We start from the raw sequence: 18,542 nt of genomic DNA, 5'->3' as shown, positions 1-18,542 counted from the left end.
TCCACGCTCCTTAACTTCAAACACACAGCGAAATTAAACTACCTCTTCATTTTCACATCGGCAAGACGCTCAAGCCATCTCATACCAATCGAAATCTGGCTTGAGAATGCCGAGCACCTACACAAGGAAATCATCACCAGGGTAAGTAGCGCAGGGAGACAGACTGTTTGTCAAGAATTTGAATTCGACTCGTCGGACTACCTTGGCGAAATGACTCCAGGCATCCTCGACCATCTCTTTGTCTCTCTCTCTCGCTCTCTCAGGTATCATATCCCACCGTCAACTTCTGTAAACCAGTTCGGTCCGAAATGCAATGCCCTCGTTTCCTTGCTGACATGGATCCATTGTCTCCTTCTTCCCCTCGCGTGAAAAACACACTGATGTTCGCAAGGCCGTCGCGGGAAATGGTATCCTCCCCAAGATCCCCAGGAAGCTTCCGCGGAGGGGGCCATCATTACAAGTACGAAATTAAGTCAAAGTTGGCCTCGAATCCTCGCCCAAGACCCCGAGGGAAGCTTGTGCGGCTCAGTCGTGACAGGGCTCGTGGTTGAAAGTGAAGAATCGTACAATCCGCTCTCCTTCGCCAGATTATTTTGCATTGTCTTTACGCGCACATACGGTCGTTCATTTGGATCTCGGAGAGCCTGCTTACAGCAGGAAGGTGAAGAAGAGACCAGCCGCACCGAGGGCAAGGTTGGCCTTGGTCGCGAAACCCGAGTTGGTAGAGACGGCCGTAGGAGCAGAGGTGGCGCCAGCGGTTGTGCCGGAGGCGGCGGAGGCAGAGCCGGATGAGCCGGAGCCGGTGGCGGTGGAGGAGGCCTCCTCGGTGGCAGAGGCCTCGCCGGAGGCGGTGGCGGAAGCAGAGGTGGAACCAGAGGCGGCAGCAGAGGCGGAACCAGAGGCGGTGACGGTGCTCAGAGTAGTCTTGGACTCGGTCTTGGAAGCCGTCTTGCTGGCGGAAGAAGACTTGTCATCGTCGCTGCCGCCCTCGGTCTTGACGATAATGGACTCCCAGCTGCCGGAGCGGTCGCCGTACACGTACTCCTTGGCGCCCTTGGCGCCCTTGTTGCCCTGGTAGTCGGTGATAGTGATGCTCTGGTAGTAGGCGTTGAAGGGGGCCTTGGAGAAGTCGGTGTAACCACCAGCCCACTCGACGGTGCCCTTGGCGGCGTTCTTGCTGCCGGCAACCCAGGTACCAATCTTGACCTCCATGGGTGTCTGGGGGAACATGGCACCGCCCTTGGCGTCGGCGTACTTGAGCTCGCGGACGAGAGCGCCGTTGATGATCCACTTAACCGACTCCTGGGTCCAGTCGATGGTGTAGGTGTGGTACTCGCTCAACGGGTTGCTCACAGGGTGGTAGGCACCACGGTCATAGGTGCTGGTGTCACCCTTGCCGAAGTAGTTGGTCTGGACCTGGGCGTTGTCGCCGCCAACCCACTCCCAGTCGATTTCGTCGAGGTCGTCGGATTGGAGGACGACAGAGGTGACGATACCCTGGCCAGGGGCGGCCTTGAGGACGACGTCGACCTTGCCGAAGAAGATGTACTTCTTGGAGGCCATGGTGGGGGCATCCGTCTCCTTGCCAATGGAGAAGAGGGCACCGCCATCCTCAAACTTGACAGAGGTACCGTCGAGCTTGCGGAAGATGGATTCATCGTTGCCCTTGGTGAAGTCGACGCTCACGGACTTGCCCAGAGCGGGATCGGGGGGGCAGTCTGGATGTTGAGTCAGCAAAGCCATTCCATAAGTTTACTGTCAAGCAAAGATAAACCGGGGCGGTAAGAGGGGGTCGCATACCCTTCTTGGTAGGATCGCAGGTGGTGAAGGTCTGGGCAGAGACCAGCGATGTGGTGGCAAGAGCCACAGTAGCAACGGAGAGGAGCTTGGAGAGCATTTTGGCTTGGATTCGTATACGTCGGTCGAATAAGCGAAAGGGGGGGGGTTGTTGGATAGAAAGCCGTCGTCGGGTGGCGGACGAAATATAAGTATCAGATGGGAGAGGTATTAAAATAAAGGTTAGCCCTGTTGTTGAAGCTGGAGGCTTGCGAGTGGCTTGAGGAGCGACAGTGGTGGAAATAATGCCGATTAACGAGGGACTGGCAGGTGAGGTAAGAAAGCAGGAAGGGTATGAGGTTTGTGGGGAAGCAAAGTAGGAGGAGGAGGAGAGAACGAAGAGGCGGGATGGAGTTTCACGAACGGGGGAGATGGTTCTATTAGTATCAACGCGATGAGGCACTGCAACGCCCAGCAGGAGCCATGAGCAGACCAGGCTTGGAGCGCGCGGCTTGGCCCTCTGTCTCTCTCCTTTGGTCGGTCCACAGGAGGGGATGGGATGTCTAGATGCCCCATGCCTCACGGGCTAGGCGAATCAATACGACCTCGTACCTTATTCAGGACCCCTGCGCTTGCTGGATGTCCTGGCGCCCTGGGACTGGGGTGGTGTTAGTGGTGGTGGTGGTCATCGACCAAGCCTGCACCATCAGCAACCCCTGAACCACTTGGCCCCTCAGGGAAAGGTTAGGTTGACCGGGGTGACGGGACCGTGACCATTTACTGTGTCCCAAGCCAGGGCGGGTGATCCAGCTGCTGTTTTGGTAGGTGTGTGCAGGAGGGACTGTTAGGACCTGTGACTGCTGTGTGGCGGCATGACCAAAAAGAAAAAAGGAGACATGGAGTTGAAGTGGGCTTGGGCTACGGAGGCCATCCATCGGTGGTGGGCTGCTTCTGGCTCCAAAGTCCCCAAAGGATTAATTTGCACCTGCATAGACAGCCAATGAAAGACGTGAGATTTCATGGCTTTACCTGAAGAAGAAAGACACCGAGTGGAGTGGCGCTGGTGTTGCTTTCTCAACCAGGATCTCATTCCTGTAAGGCAGAAGGGGTACAGTAGGGGAGGTCCAGGTACTGTTTCCAAACTGAAGCAGAGAAGGAAGGGATTGATTATGGTGGTGACAACGCACACAAATGTGTTGTTGGGTTGTTGCTGTTGTTGTTCTTGTTCCTCTTCTTGTTCTTGGTGTTGCTGGTTCAGGAGTGAGGAGGGGGACGGGAAAAGACGAGGAAGAAAGGCCTGCCAGCCAAGTACCTCCTTACTCACATGCCTATCTACCTGACTTAAGGTATCCAAAGTAGGTAGGGTCTGTTCCTGCGTTTCTGATGGATCTACTGGGAGTTAAGCACTGCAGACACCAGACGACCAAAGAGTACCTACGTACCCTTGCTCTCTCTGCATCAGGTGGGTACGTACCCAGAAGCACAGATACTGGAAATAAACAGAGCCCGCCCAGCAACAGCGATGCAGGTCAGAGCTTGAGACACTGTCAGATGGACCGTACTCGTACTTCCACTACATCATTGCGGAAAGCGACCCACGGGCAATCAAGCATAATTCCCTGGCAAATGCCACTTGGGACACACAACAGAGTGCCAACCCGGACTGTCGATGCTGCGTGATGGTTGATCAGCAAGAGGGGAGATGAGCACGGAACACGAACATACCATGCAATCACTGGGTTGGTAGCCACTGTAAATGTAGATACGCACTTGGGTGACATAAAACAGCGCCCATTATGGGTGTAGGAAACAGGCGTTGTTAGTATTTTTTTGTCACCTGAGTGGTACGCTAGTGAAGTGTAGAGCTTGCTCTTCGTGATCTAGAGCGGAGTTCCATCCATCATACCGGGAAGCTCGCCATCGCCATCGATTTCGCTGACGTTGCGTTGCTTTGCACTGCGCTGTGCTGCCGCCAGGCCGTTCTTTCTCCCAACCGGCCCGTTTCCAGCGCATTTTAGAGCCGAATTGCTACGAGGCGAACCCTTTCTTCGGGGTGGAAGCACTTGGGGAGGGGGGGTAACGTCAAATGTGTCAGCAGACTGCTCAGTTCCTCCTCTCCTTTGAGTCGAGAGTCGAGCCGCCGCCTCCTTTGTTGCCATGTTCCGCAATCCACACCCGCCCAACGCCCACCACTAGTCGGATTCGCGTTGCTGCGCAGATGCTGAGTACTAATATTCGTATCCCTACACTATATGTGTGTTCCTCTTACTCAGACCCCAGGTCTACAGTCAACCTTTCACCAGCTCTGGCCTATTGGGAGAAGGGAGGCTTCGTCTCACTGCTGACTGGCACACAATACAAGAGGCACAACCCAGCTGACGGCTTCCTCAGCTCACCGTGCAGGTTCGCCCGGTTTCTTTCGAGATGTCTCATCCGGTACCCAAAAACCAGTATGGCCCAACGCCACCTTCGTCTGAAAAACAAAGGGGGTAACCACAGTCAATGGACGCTGCAAGGGCTCCCAGGTCCCAGACACAGGATACAGACGGACTGCAGGCTGCCGTCGCAACTTGTACCAGTTGGTGCCTGTGGAGCGCGGACGACTCGACTTCTCCGACGAAGCAGCGGGGGGGGGGGGGGGGGGGCCTGCGGCGCATCCGTGTGCCGGTGGACATGGTACGAAGCGCAATGCATTTGTGTGTCTCTCTCACCAATCTCTGCTCTGTATGAGTATCCGAGCTTTCGAATCACAAATACAGACACAGTAGCCTACTGCCCCTCGCTCAAACCCGACTCCTGGTCACTAACAACAACGCAAGAGACAGCGCAATTTCGGGACCCCGTCGCCTGACGATGATGCCGTGTTTGGCCGCGTGCCTCCCGCTGCGAGGCCAAACTCTTTCCCTATTCCCCCGTCCACCGAGGAAGATCCCCCAAACTCCATCCACCACACCTTCTCAACTTGCGCCTTGGCGCCGCAGCACATCGTCAGACCTCGGTACTCCATTTTGCTAAGAGTCGCGGTACCCAGGAATACCTACTGGATATCCGTAGAGTGAGCTCCGTTGCCAGTCTAATGATGCCATTAGCGAAGAAAGTGCGCGCGTATAACGCCGGGAAGTAAGCTGGCCCAAGCCCTGCTATGCAGAAGGATGGATTTCTGGAAACTGGCAATGCCGAGTTACCGCCCTTTTGTTTGGTTCAGCGCGTTTAAACCAGAGTCTCTGGGGCTCGTCTCATTTCGGGGCTATCGTCCAAGGGTACCCCTTACAGACAAACACCCAATCCACCCCCCGGGACTTTCAGTCAAGATACACCGAGCCCCGCGGCCACCGTCGGCCAACCACACAGTCACACAACCCATTGGACTATCGATCCTCTGTATTCGTGCTGTCGTCACCAAACGGCCTACAAGTTACAACTAACTGTTATGCCCCGTTAGTCTCATCGAGTACCGTCAGTCTGACGCTCCGAGATTTTAGGTATCATAAACCAGAGAAGCTGGCTGCAACTCGCCATGCCATGCTTGAAACAGGGGGTTTTCGCCTAGGCCTATCTTGCCCCCCCTCCGCGGGGGTTCGAACCAGCTTTCAGCTTCGACGGGTTCGGAGACGTGAACAAATGAGCTTTGTGCCCAGGTCACAATGCTGCCGAGCCCCTTTTCCCATCGTGATTTTCATCAATTCCAAGACTCTCGTCTCAGTCTCTTATCCTCCCCGTCATTCGTCTGCTGGCCGGCAGCCCCTCTTCCTCTCCATCGCGACATCTGTTTCCGTCAGCTAAGATGAACTCGAATTTTCCTCTAGCCCTTTTCCATCTCTTCGTGCCGGTGCCCCGAAAAAACTCCAGAGATCTTCGTAATTCTCCGCTGTACGGCCAAGGGGCCAAGACCAACATGGAGCTCCCGCTCATCACGCGCCATTTCACAACACGAAAAACGAAGATTGGCTCTGAGAAGCTGATAACTGCGAGCTGCATCTGGTATGTCTCTGGCATCGGCACTGGAGCGAAGCCGTGTTTGGGTCCTAACAAGCGCGTTGCCGCCCGGGGGGGATGTGAGTCAGAGGGGCAGGGAACGGTCGCTCCGTGCCGCAGCCCGTAACGTTCCATGAACCCGAACCCATCTCTGGACTCCGTTGTGCGGATACCAGGATACATGCCTAGACTCTAGCAGTTCAATGGATAGCATTGGAGCCCTCGTATCCGGCTGGGCAGGTTGCCTCGCTCAAAAGTTGTCCAGGCGGTGGCAGTGCAAGCCAACAGTCGACATTTGGCTATGGTCTTTGCTCTCGCTCAACCACTCATCAGTCTCGGCCCGTTCGGCTGACCGTCGTCTCTCACTTGTTGACAGCAGAAGCTTGGGAAACCTCTTTGCTCAAAACGCGGCGAGGCAGGCCGATCCTGGCGCCGAAACGTCACCCGGGCCCCTCCGCCATCCAGCCGCCTTACCCATCCATCCCCTTCGTGCCAGGGGACGGTTCTTTGTCTCCGAAAAAACTGTGTACTGGTCGTGGAGACTTTCCACGACTGGAGCGTTCCGACAGAAGTCTCTGATGCTTTCTCCACGTTGAATGTGGAGGAGGCGCAGGGCTTGCAGTAAAGGCTTGCGTTAAAGATAAGGCTGCCTTTGGGTCTGCTCGTTTGGCAGGTATCACAACATACGGCGGGCAGAAAGCTTGGGAGGGATGATTTTGAAAATGCGCTGCAGCCCGCCCGCATTGCCGTGTTTGTGTGACCAACTGACAGCACGCCACGACAATCGCCTCGGAGCTACCAAGCCGATCTTCTCGGCCTTCGAGAAACAGCCTTCCAGAAAGTCAAAAGGTGTGTCGCGATGCTGCTAGTCCCCGGCAGTGGGCGCCTCTAGGTGTAGGCCAAGGTTCCCAAAGAGGAACATGCAGGCGGTCCCCTGAAAAGCGAGAAACCAAGGGCGAATGAGGGCGAATGACAGCGAAAAGGCGCCACTAGTGTCTCTAAAATTAGCTCTAACCAAACGCCAGAACCCGTCCGCTCCTCCATGCAACCCTCTGTATTGCCAGTGTCCGAGTCCCGGGAGGGTTAAGGGCAAAGGCTAACGAAGAACGGCGGCGTGCCATTCCAGACGGAGCATCTGCCACCCTTTCGCTAATCTTGACTGAAACCTCGTAAAAGTCTCTCTATCTGCGGGATGACCTATCCACACGTTGGCATGTGCAAACCCTCGTCTTTAGGGCTAGCAGCTGCAACGTAAACGCCAGTCAGCCTTGTGACTTCTTCTCTTTCTCCGCTCCGAGCAGCCTAGTTTGGAGAACTCTCGTAAGGTGCTGCAAGACCGGGGAGCGGCCAGGTGCCCGAGTCGGGCCCGAAGGCCCGCCACGGCGTCTCCGACAGGTTCCCATTGAGCGCTGGGCTCAGTTGCTGTTCCTGTGTCTCCAAATACAGTTACGGTCAATCCAACTTCACAACTCCAGCTTCGGCCCAACAAAGTCAGTAGACGTTGGCATTGCCCTTTCGATATTTTGATGAAGTCGGCGGATGTGGTGAGAACATTCATCTCTGGGTAGACTATCAGGCGGTCGTTCTTTGCTTCCTCTCCCTTGGCCCCCAGGAAGCCAGCAGGTTCATTCAAGCGCATGAGCATCTTGTGCCGTTCAGTGTCTTGACTTCACCGTGCTTATTGCCTGGCCGCACCAGATTGCTCCGTCGCGCTGATCGGGACTGCCTGGCTCGACGGACGAGCCCTTAGTGGCGAAGCCCTCCTTGAAGCCCGCTTCTGTTCCTGGCTCTTCGGTGAGGTTAACCCCTTCCGAATGTTCTGTATGCCTAAGAAGCGCTCGAGATCCCTGGGGATAATTTCGAGACTGTGCAACCTGGCAGCTTTTGGTATTCACACTCGATGCCGAACTTCTTCGCGATCTCGCCGACGCTGTTCGGACCCCAAGTGCGACTCTTGGCAGTAGCTTTATCGCCATCTTGCCCATGTTCCTTTCTGGTCCCGAGGTATCTATCATCGAGGGTGTTTGACAAGTAGCCGCTCGTTCGACCAGTCTCGCTAGGGAGTGGCTATCGAGCCTCAAGTAGAACGACCTGCTTACCACAGGTGACTAGCTCGTATGCGATGGAAGCCCCAGATATGCCCAAGCCAACGATGCAGGCATTGATTTCGATGTCTCGGGTCAGTGGTTTGGCCTCGAGGCCGACACGGTTGGCATGCTTGTAAGTTGTAGATGTGCACCCAGGCGGCATCAGTGGCGCCAGTGGGAGCCTCGGACTGCTGCTTCGAAGCAGTCACGGCAGACACTCTTCCTTCCAAAGTCCAGAATTGGAATGCGTTCGTGTAAGAGGATTTGGTTGATCTTGATGCTCCGCCGAGGATGGAATATGCAGATGCTTGGTGGGTGAAAGGAGGCATATGACGATGACGATGCTGAAGCTTGATAGCCTGCTGACAGACAAACAGACTTCGTATCCTTAGGTGTTGGAAACAAGTCGCTTGTTAGTTCAGTAAGTCATTTAACTACAGAACGACTCTTGCATGGTTTCTGGTTAGACGACGTTTGCTATTCTTTTATCCCTCTTGGCCGTGTGTTTTCTCATTGTGTGCCAGTGTGACCTCAAGAGGCGCCGCCCTAGCCACGTATCTTGGGCTAATACCTTTTCTGTTTCTGTTGTTGGAAGTTGAGACAAGGTCGAGGTGATTGAACTGCCATCGTGTCCTGCTTCGTCATGTAAATCCTGAGTCGATGTCTTTACCACTTAGCCACGATACCATTTGTGAGTGTCGCATGCAAAGGGATGCCGTACTCCAGTTTCTTCCTGTCCCGGAGCAGTTTTAGGCCTCAATGAGCGGTGGCTCGCCCGAAATCCACGTATTTCACTTGTCTTCTGACGATTTACACCCCGGAGAACCATTTCATCAACATGCAACCTAGCATCACCTAATTATCTAAGTCACTCCCATTCCTTGCTAGCCGTTGTAGAAGCCATGAAGAGATTAGTGAATTTGTGAACTCCTTCGCTGTAAAATCAAGGAAACTGACAACAATATGTCACTGTGGCGCAATGTCGTTGTAGTGCATTTCTTCCCTTTCAACATTACGACCACATCCATTTGCCTTTTCTGAGAGCAATTTCGAAGTAAGTATAACACTTAAGGCACTATTAATATCCCCTCATAAGGAAAATGACGCTCCACGCTTCCAACATTCCAACAAGACAAATGTAAGCTCATCATGGACGTTGACATATCCCTAATACCGAGCATTGCCCCGGCCCTGCATAGGTACGGATCCGTTAATGTTCTCACTTGCATATCCATCTCCGACATGACCAGATCCTGGCGCGGCACCAGCATGACCGATTTCATTATGTCCATTTCCATTGTGTCCAGCGGCGACATGGCCAGGTGCGCTGTAGTTGTGTCCAGGCTCGAATTGTTCGCGGTGCAAGGCCTTCTCCTCCTCGGCAGCACTCAGCTTATTTCTGCGGTGATGTTCTCTAACCTCGTGGAAAGAGGCAGTAATTGCGTGAAGGAGACTGCCGCACATGGTGTTAGTGTGCACTTCGGATCGCAGCTGATGGTGGTTACAAAGAACTTACGTGCTTAGAATACCCAGAAGAAAAGTGCCCCAGGGCAAGTTGCAAGTGTCATCGGTGCTTGCATACTCGCCGGAAGTGCTATTGGAGCCATTTCGGAGACGTCTCTCATTGTAGCAGTGTCTTGGGCCAGCCATGCCGCCGTTAGGCGAAGTGAGAACGGCTACGGCGATGAAGGCGCCCACGAATAAGAGGTCGAACACGACCCAAAGCCAGCGGAGCCAACTCTTGGTGCCGGGACTGGAGTTTTTCTTGATGCATCCGAGGAGGGTCGTGATAAGGGTGTAAAGCACGGCAGCGGCGAGAATACCCTCGACGGCACCATAGGACCCGTTGACGCCACGGCGAGTCTTAATAGAGTTGACGAGACGGTAGACCTTGAAGAGGCGTTGTGAGAAGACACCAAGTGAGATTACAGAAGATAGAAACTGTGTCACGCGCGTAAGGCGTAGGAACAGCGAATAGGCTTTGGAGTGCTGGAGGTGGGCTGGGACGAAGCGGGTGAGAAGACCGGTGGGCTTCTTTTGGTGGACGGGGCCGTCCAGAGGGGCGTCCAGGGGACGACGCTGGTTCATCGCAGCCATCGAAAAGAATTTGGCAAGGAACCCGATGCGATGTTTATTATCGATGTGGTTGTATTCTGGCAAGTGAGTTTGTTTATGGCTGCGGCTTCGTCACCGGTGCTGAGTAACGCTCTGTTCAAATGATGAATTGACCTTATTGTTTAGAAAATGTTCGCCCCTAAAGACCGATGCCAATGCCTTCCTTATGTATATCCGACTATTTTACAAGATGCCAACAGAACATGATAAACTTTGGGAGGCGACATCATTGAACGCCGCAAACTTGGCGGGATGTGGCTGATCATCGTCACCGCCGCGTAACAGCTCGAAGGGAGCAGCAGCAGGCTCCGGACCCATGAGAAGAGGTCACAGATCATAGAAGCCCGAAACGCACTCCGACAGTCCATGGTTGAATTCCGAGAGGGCAGACGTAACAGGGACGGGGTTACGCGAACCGTCCGTTGGGCTTGGGAGCAAGCCGTACAGCCGTAGGTCCGGGTATCAGGTCACGGTATAGAATGCTTGGCCAACGCACGCATTGTAGGCACCCATGCAAAATCAGAGGTGCCTTTTTTACTCGCTGTTCTTTCGGATAATTACCGATTGTTGGTGGTACAGCTTGAAGAAATCCATCGCGTCAGAAAACTGATCATCATGACGGCATAGGGCGCAATGCAAATTGTCGAAACATTGACGTAAGCCTGAGGGCACACTGTTTTGCAAGCATTCTCAGTCTCTCATTGTGTAGAGAGATAGTCGAGGTCCTTCACTCATTTTTACTAGTGAGTGTACTTTATTCCATTTCTTCTGCGATTGAGACTCCCCGCAACACCGCTTGCCAGAAGTGTTTCTTGCCTCTCGTCGTTCACGTCTAAGAAGTTGAGCCGCTGTTCGACCCCGCCTTAGGGTCCCCTGCCTAAAATAAAATAGGTAGTGACGATCTGGTGAGTATTTCATGGTGTTGCTACGGCCAACGAAAGCCTGGAAACAAACTCGCAGTCGATCCCGAGGTGTGTAAGTAGTCTTCGAGAAGTGCAACGTTGACAAGCATCAACGTCTATCAGCGTTATGATTGTTATAGCAGGAGACAGTCCCATCGAAGGAGACGGTGTCCAAATAAAGTACATGCAATCTCCAAGTCAAAGACCCTATGATTGCGTAGCCCTTTTGCAGGTCAAGGAAACTTACCTGTGATTGGTATATCGGAGTGCAGAACTTGGGAAGGCGATCCCAGCCGCTTTTTTAAACTTGACTTCGTGATCAGAGGCAACACGGTTGTTCGTATAAACGAGGGGTTGATTGCGTGACACTAGGTGAAGTTGACACGAGAGAACCAGGCCGTTCTTTAGAGTTGGCTGATGATGTAACGTCTTATTGTAAGTTCAGTCATCAAGGACTTTACCATCGATATGACGAGATCAAGTGATGCTTGATTCCAGAATTGGATCTTGAATATGCCATCGAAAGCGAAATGTCGATACATTGGCTACTGGAACAGATGACGCGTCACGAGTATGGGAGTGCACTCGTTGTCAGAGCTTGGAAGAGCCAAAGCGGAAGACGAAGAGACCAACGATGGAGAGATATACTGGTGTGATGATGATAAAATATTCCATCCCCAGATACCGAAGGGTATGTTGCTTATACAGTGACAGGCGATACATCCGAGAACTTTTTGGTCCACCTAGGCACTAAGCACCTACCAGACGTTCACTATCACGTAGGCGACTTTATCCATGTCTATCAGGTAACTGAAACATCATATGTTTCCCGGTATGTTTATTAAATTGAATTCGGCACCGGCTCATAGATTATCATGAAATTAAATGTTGTACGTCATGTTTTATGGTTCAGGCTGCTTTCGGCATGTCGAACCTATCAACTTGAGTCCATGGTCGCCGGGGTAGACCCCCGGTTCCAGTGACGCACAAAATCTTGTTCCAGGGCTTGACTATTTACTCCACATTCAATGTTGATCGTTTTCAAAGGTCGCAGTTTTCTCGGGCATAGAGAAGTGTCATCGAGAAAGTCAATATATTCGCCATCTATCTGAAATGGTTGCCGAGGATGAGGTTGGCCTTGTTTGACAGCATGCGAGCAACATATCATATCTACGAGAACAATTTTGAGAACTTGTGGATTAGAATGCTCACACCCTGAAAGTTAGACTCAAGAGTACATACGGTCGAATGAGTCCATTGTCTGAGAGGACGCATCCCAACATGGCCTGAGTAGCCTCCAGCGTTTCGAGATACCAGAACCGCAATAGCCATATCGTTGGCAGATGAACGATAATTTAAACCACTGCTCATTGCACCCATTGAAACTCGGCTTCTTTCCTCTTGTTTGTCTGACAGATCATGAAAACAGCGTGCCATTCAATCAAAACGGTATCACTCATCCTTTTTCTAACGATGATCTAGCGTACCATGCGCCCAATGATCACTGGTCAAGAAGATGTTCATGGACTACTTTGCAAGGAGCAGCAGGTCGATAGAATCTTTTCGGATGTCATATGCCTGACCAAACCCGAGCAGCCCCATCAAAACAACACGGAATACTGAAATGACCAGTCTAGAAGGGAAAGTTTCCCCCACTACCTTCGCCTCCGCCTTCGTCTCCGCCTCCAACCTCGCGGCTAGCCTCGGTACCTTTCAACACTCTGAGGCACGCCAGTTCTGACGAGTATTGGAGGTATCGAATGTTCTTATATCTCAACGAGGAGACTAGCAACCATCCACTCCGTTGAAGTCGTGATACCGTCGTTTGCCGGTACCGAAGCTGTCAACGAGCGGCCGATAAGTGGGAAGAATGGAATCAGCCCAAGTTGTGCTTGAAATCTAACGACCATTGCCGATCGCTACATCTCCCGTTCTGATAGTAACCCTGTTAACCAACAACGCGTCTACGCAAACAATGCAGAGTTCGTTGACATCTTAAGAGCCAGCATTGCTACTGTGGTCTATGACATTAACCTCATCCGTAACGCCGTTGGAATGATTGAAGAGCTCAGGAAGTGCGTCAGCCAGGAGCACAACTTCATATATGGTAACCTGGCAATAAATGATACTTATGTCGACTCGCGGAGGAGAGACGTGTTGACGGTTACAAACCGTATAGAGGCTGGCTACTACCCTGTTTACTGTGAATTTATCAAGACCAGAATATCCTACACGAGCGAGCCCTGTTTCCAAATAGCTGGGCCGCTGGAGAGGACCCTAGGCCACTGGATCATTCTGATAGCTCTCCTGCTGCCCACTCACAATATAATCTTCTGAGGGCCCAGAAGTAGGTTGGAAGTGCAAGGTGAGAACGGCAAGATGTGTTCGGGACCCGATGGCGTCTAGTTTGGCTGCTTCACTGGATAATTGGTGGTGCATGGACGGAGTTCCATGTCAGTGAGCTGAGCCAACAATCTTATCTGACATAAGGTTGCCGACTTACTAGCAGTCAACTGCCGGCCGGAAGGCATGAAGAAGGATTTACGGGGAAACGAAGACACCCATTACTTACGTATGATAGATGGAATGCGAAGAAAGGATACATTTTGAGGTGCAATTTCCGGTCTCTTTCGCTGCCTTTCTCCCAGGACACCAGACATCTTTTTTCCCCCATGCTCTATCTGAATGGCTCTTATCCTCAATTACCAAATTCAGCAAGCAAGCGGAGACCGGGCCTCGGGAGAGCCCCCGCTCCGAATGTGGGACCCCTCGGCCCCATGGCCGAATTTCATCCAATCCCGCCGTGGTCCAGCGACAGATTTTGAATGTTCCAAACTTGGTAACAATGCCTGGAGGCCACGACTTAGAGCCTACTCCTGGCGTTACTGATGAACCACGTCTGCCACTTCATGCATTCCAGAGCCCCACAGTCATTCCGCCGTTGAAGCAACCGCACCTGCATTCCATCATTTTCCTACACGGTCGGGGGTCGAGTGCGCGTATCTTTGCGCCGCCGTTTCTCTCCACAACGGTTCACGGACCAGGATCCGACAATTTCACTCTAAGAGAAGCATTGCCACACACACAATTCGTCTTTCCAACTGCGCCTCGATCCAGGGCGACAATCTATCGACGCTCCATCATCAACCAATGGTATGACGGGAGTGGTGATTGGGAGGAGGCCGTGTTAGGGCATGCACGGGAAACCATCGAATTTGTGCATGCGCTCATGAGGGAAGAAGCTTCGCGTGTAGGAAACACTGGTAGGGTATTCCTAGGCGGCTTCAGTCAAGGCTGCGCTGCTGCACTCCTCTGCTTGCTACTGTGGGAAGGGGATGCTCTCGGCGGGTTTCTGGGCATGTGCGGGATGCTGCCTATGGCCGGAGCAATTGAGGATACTCTGCGCGACCGTCACCATGCCATGGATGACGAACACGAGGACACCGGCCGGGTAGAGCCGGATGACAACATCTTCGGCTCATCAAGTGATGGATCGCCTTTTGGCTGGAATCAGGATGACCCGGAGGCGAATCCCCTCGAAGAAGCTCTACGCATACTGCGGGAAGAGGTTGGTCTTCCGCCACGGTCATTCGGATCAGTACCGCCATTCCAAAAGACACCCGTTTTTCTCGGCCACGGAGGCAGGGACGACAAAGTGCTGCTGCGGCATGGTCAGCAGGCCTGCAGGATACTACAGCTGATGGGTTGCAATGTCCAGTTCAAAACATACCGCGAGCTGGACCATTGGTATTCGAAGGAAATGTTACAAGATTTGCTCAAGTTCCTTGAGGGCGAGGGTTGCCACGTGCATCTCGGAGGGCGTCCGGGAGATTACCGAGAAGGGAAGAAACAGGAACTCGATAGCCAGGTTGGTCACCTGTAGTAGTAAAACTTAATCATGAGTATGGCGATTGCCGTCGGTTCGTCGCAAACAGACACAGGTGCCAGATGTGATCAGGATGTGTCGTCACCCCTGTCGAGGGAGACGTATACCGTCTTTTTTGCTAAACTTTGACTTTGCAGGACCTACTCAGAACGGGATGTGGTCATCGCTGCATGTGCGGCTGCTTCCCACTGGGAGCTAATCGCCGTTGAGAGAGCAACGCCTGCCAAGTGTGATGTCGAGGTGAATTACGGGGATATTGCACATCTTGAGTTCAACAAGTCTGCGATACAACTTCACTGCTTTAGATAATGGCTGTACTGCGCGTAGGTGATACCTCCTTTATTCAAGTCTAGGTATGTCATGTCCGGGTGTTCCAGCTGAAATTCTCGACTCGAGCTTTGGAGGCCTTGAACTGAGCTAGAGAGGTCTTGATTCGCTTGAAGTACCTACGTTTGTCCATAAGGTTTCAATGCAAAGTAGCTTTACTTGGCATACACACAACGGTTGGAATGTGGAATATACTGTGGCTGATATCGTTGCTCCTCGACTACTTAAGGATAAAGTCTTGAGCCAGGCATCGTGCTTCACGGATGTAAGAACTGTGTTGTGCGAGGGATGTCGTCGGAATAGAGCCTGTTCATGTATATTGACGGTTACTAGTCCCAGACTAATAGGAAGGCTGGTCGCCGTCGGCTCACATCTCAAAAGCATTGCCTCGACGGGGATCACTCTGGAGACTACCACTGAGACCCCTTAAAGTCCTGAGAGCCAGCCTCTAGAATGGTGTCCGGGGTTGACTGATTGCCTCGTCATCCCAGCTCCTTCGGGGAAGTCTGTGGACATACCTTGTCCCGCCCGCACATGAAGGTCGTGGGGTGTGGGGGTTCCCGGTTCAACGAGACAGTCTCATTGGCATGTAACTGTTAAGACAATCACAAGTTCTCCGGCATATGTTGAGTGCTGAGAGACAGAAGACACACTGTTCACATGCCAGGAAGGGGCACAGGTTATAGGTGGGCCAGGGATTCTAAAGCATTCCAGAAAGCCAACAGTCGATGTCTCGGTGAAACGTGCTTAGACAAACGGCAGAAAGTCGGAGATTCGAACACCTAGCTCTGGTGCTTCCGAGTGGCACGATGACGAACGCGACTGAACTTTTGGGGAAGGAAATCGAAGGACAGGGGTAAAAACAACGCCAAGGGCACGACGAAAACAATGGCGTACGAGGATTCGCAACCATAGGAAGGGAAAAGCACTTCACCGACTGTAACCGCAACATGTTTGTGGACCATCGATATGCCTCTCTCTGCTAGAACGATGGAGAGGGAAACAATTACAGTCGTGCTCTGTGTCGAGCAACCGGTAGAGCGGATAGGAGACAACATATTCTCTCATTGTACGCCTGCGGTTCGTCCATAGCATCCCACTTCGAAACAGAGGGAATTTGTTGTTGGACCCCGAGTACCAGGGTAACCACGACACGTGTAAGTGGGCTCATTGCCGGATGAGTTACCTCGGCATTGAGCGGCTTAGAGGCAAGTTCCGGAGCTTCCACGATGACCAAGGTGACGGAAGAAGATGTTGCTGACAGGTCTGAAATACATCAATAGCGAGACAGCGGCTAGAATGTGTTCTCGTGCATTATAAAAGTGCCGAGCAGAGTTGTGCACCATGGTCCATACGGGGATGGCGTCGGTCATGTCAGGTTCCGTAACAGGTCAGGCTGCTGTAGAGATCAGCAACGCATGACGTTCCCCCCCCGGATTTTCCAAGGCCGCAGACGTGGCACAGGCGGCTCGGTGCTGATCTTCGTATGGATGATGCGGTGCCAGAGGCCTGGTTCCCTCTACAACGGCCAACGGCAGGAGTGGGAGTTGTGTAACGCGAGTGGGGGCGCCCCGTTAAGGTGACAGTTCTGCCGCGGCCAGGAAGCTATGGATCGCATGCTGAAGGCGGGACCGAAACGAGGCGAGCGATTGAGGCCAGAAGCTCTGCGGTGGATGGGGCATTTATCCGTCAATCGGAAGGGAGAGAAGACGCATGCCGTATTTCCAAGCAAGCAATGAGAGAAGAAAAGGGACAGAGTCGATGAAAGCATGACACGGTGCGGCTGAGGAGGACGACTTGATGGCTGCAAAAGGGAACATCAGATGAGCATTCTACAAAGTGCGGGGGAGCCGGTTGTCCAGAAAGCAGGAGAGGGCGATAGTGGCGATGTGCCGCTATCCGACATGAGGCATGGTGTAATACCAGGTAGTAGGAACGGAGCGCTTCCGAGGCCACGTCTACACCGCGTAGACGGAGTTCTGAAGCATTCTGGGGAATTTCAGGTCAGCCGACGCCAGCTATTCCCGAGCATACCAATGGAAAGCCTAGCAAGAAAGGCCCCGGCGAGCTTGTTGGGGTAGTGGTTTCGAGAGCGGACAAACACTGTGAGACACGCCAGGACGCACACTGTCGACAGCTTCTAGCCAAGAACTCGGGCACACCTACAGCCCGTTTCTTGGTCACGAGCTGATGCGGCAGGAATCTTTTGGGAACATGTCGGATGCATCTTCCTTTCAAGCAGGGGTCGAAGGTAATGTTGACCGCCGTCGACGCGCAGAAGATGACGGGCGGGCCCTTTGCCTGTGTAAGAATATGGTTCGGCGAACCAGGCAGCGTTGATCGATATATAGTAGGACCTGTAGAAACAGAAATGTGTAAATAAGATCCAGCAACATCAAACTGCAAGCAGAATTATCCTGGGCAGGGCCGACATGGCTACAGCTACATGGGACAAGCTGTCGAATTCTTGAAAGAGTGCCACAAGCTTTGATCCCGCGGAAGGATTGACGACGACGACGACGACGACGACTCATGACAGGAGCGCCACCCACACCCCCTTCCGGACTGAAGAGGCTGGCTGGTGGTGGTCCTGAGGTGCTGGTTGTTGGTTGTGGATTAATAGCGTGGGGGTTAGTGCCCTTTGATGTATGTCGATCCGTCCGGTATCCGACGATAGCAAGGCATACTGCGCGGTTGAGTTCCAGGCGCCAGGTCCTCTCTGTTGTTGATCAGATATCTAGAGAGCCTAGACTAGGGAATGCTAGTTTTTGAAAAGTATTGCGGACGCATGACGAAGACACTGTCCCGATATGGACAGTCCTCGAGTATCTTCGGGGAATGAGCTGCGGGATTCCATTGGCAAGATTCCTGCATCATGCAAGCCAGCAGGCGGCCAGGCCTCAGAGAGTGAGTGGGTGGATAGTTTGTTCCAGCAAAAGATGACTTGCAGCTGCGGCTGTGTGTGTGTGTGTGGCGCCTGATGCTGGGTGCTTTTCTCACCATTGCGTCCGGTCTTTCTTCCGAAGCCCCAAGAATAAGCTGAGTCCGAGAGGCCGTCGTCGACGATCAGGAGTTGCTTCACACCAGTTTGTGCTCGGAATAGATCCCTGAGAAGGACGACAACGTGTAAGGGGGAAGACACAAAGAGTATTGGCATATGTAAGGTAGACGGGTAAGTTGGGAAACTTGCGAATACCTTGGTACCTCATGGTGGCATGGCCTGTACTTTAGTTACCTAGTCAGTCTACTTATCGTGTTGTTGAAACGTTCCCAGCATTATCTCGTGGGCACACCACACAACCTTCTTTCACGTCACCTGAACCCCAACTGTCACTCTCGCTCTCGCCAGTTCTCATGATGGCATCCTCTCATCTTCCTGTGGCCATCTCATCTTCGGTCTCATGTCATTGCCACGTCAATCATCAGAAGGGTCCCGCCCAACCCAACAGATGCAGCAACAACCTCGTTCCGTCT

At 52.9% G+C, this 18,542-nt stretch overlaps 4 protein-coding genes across 4 annotated transcripts; 1 reads left to right on the top strand and 3 right to left on the bottom strand.

Annotated features, from left to right (window-relative positions):
* Nucleotides 1-648: 648 nt before the first annotated feature.
* CH63R_14099 (Ice nucleation protein) lies at nucleotides 649-1,897 on the bottom strand (the record flags this gene model as incomplete). Its single annotated transcript, XM_018309073.1, has 2 exons — nucleotides 649-1,718; nucleotides 1,801-1,897. 2 exons carry the CDS (start codon nucleotides 1,895-1,897, stop codon nucleotides 649-651), a joined length of 1,167 nt encoding a protein of 388 aa, XP_018151391.1.
* A 1,759-nt stretch (nucleotides 1,898-3,656) lies between these two features.
* Nucleotides 3,657-3,935, bottom strand: CH63R_14098 (uncharacterized protein; the record flags this gene model as incomplete). Its single annotated transcript, XM_018309072.1, has 1 exon — nucleotides 3,657-3,935. The coding sequence occupies one exon, from the start codon at nucleotides 3,933-3,935 to the stop codon at nucleotides 3,657-3,659; it is 279 nt and encodes a 92-aa protein (XP_018151390.1).
* A 5,070-nt stretch (nucleotides 3,936-9,005) lies between these two features.
* On the bottom strand, nucleotides 9,006-9,926 carry CH63R_14097 (uncharacterized protein; the record flags this gene model as incomplete). Its single annotated transcript, XM_018309071.1, has 2 exons — nucleotides 9,006-9,291; nucleotides 9,355-9,926. The coding sequence occupies 2 exons, from the start codon at nucleotides 9,924-9,926 to the stop codon at nucleotides 9,006-9,008; spliced, it is 858 nt and encodes a 285-aa protein (XP_018151389.1).
* A 3,774-nt stretch (nucleotides 9,927-13,700) lies between these two features.
* CH63R_14096 (acyl-protein thioesterase) lies at nucleotides 13,701-14,738 on the top strand (the record flags this gene model as incomplete). Its single annotated transcript, XM_018309070.1, has 1 exon — nucleotides 13,701-14,738. One exon carries the CDS (start codon nucleotides 13,701-13,703, stop codon nucleotides 14,736-14,738), a length of 1,038 nt encoding a protein of 345 aa, XP_018151388.1.
* Nucleotides 14,739-18,542: the final 3,804 nt, after the last annotated feature.

This window comes from Colletotrichum higginsianum, chromosome 10 (assembly GCF_001672515.1).
Source record: "Colletotrichum higginsianum IMI 349063 chromosome 10, whole genome shotgun sequence".
Lineage (NCBI taxonomy): Eukaryota > Fungi > Ascomycota > Sordariomycetes > Glomerellales > Glomerellaceae > Colletotrichum > Colletotrichum higginsianum.
The sequence above is the reverse complement of the archived record's forward strand: the minus strand, read 5'-3'. Positions and strand labels throughout refer to the sequence as shown.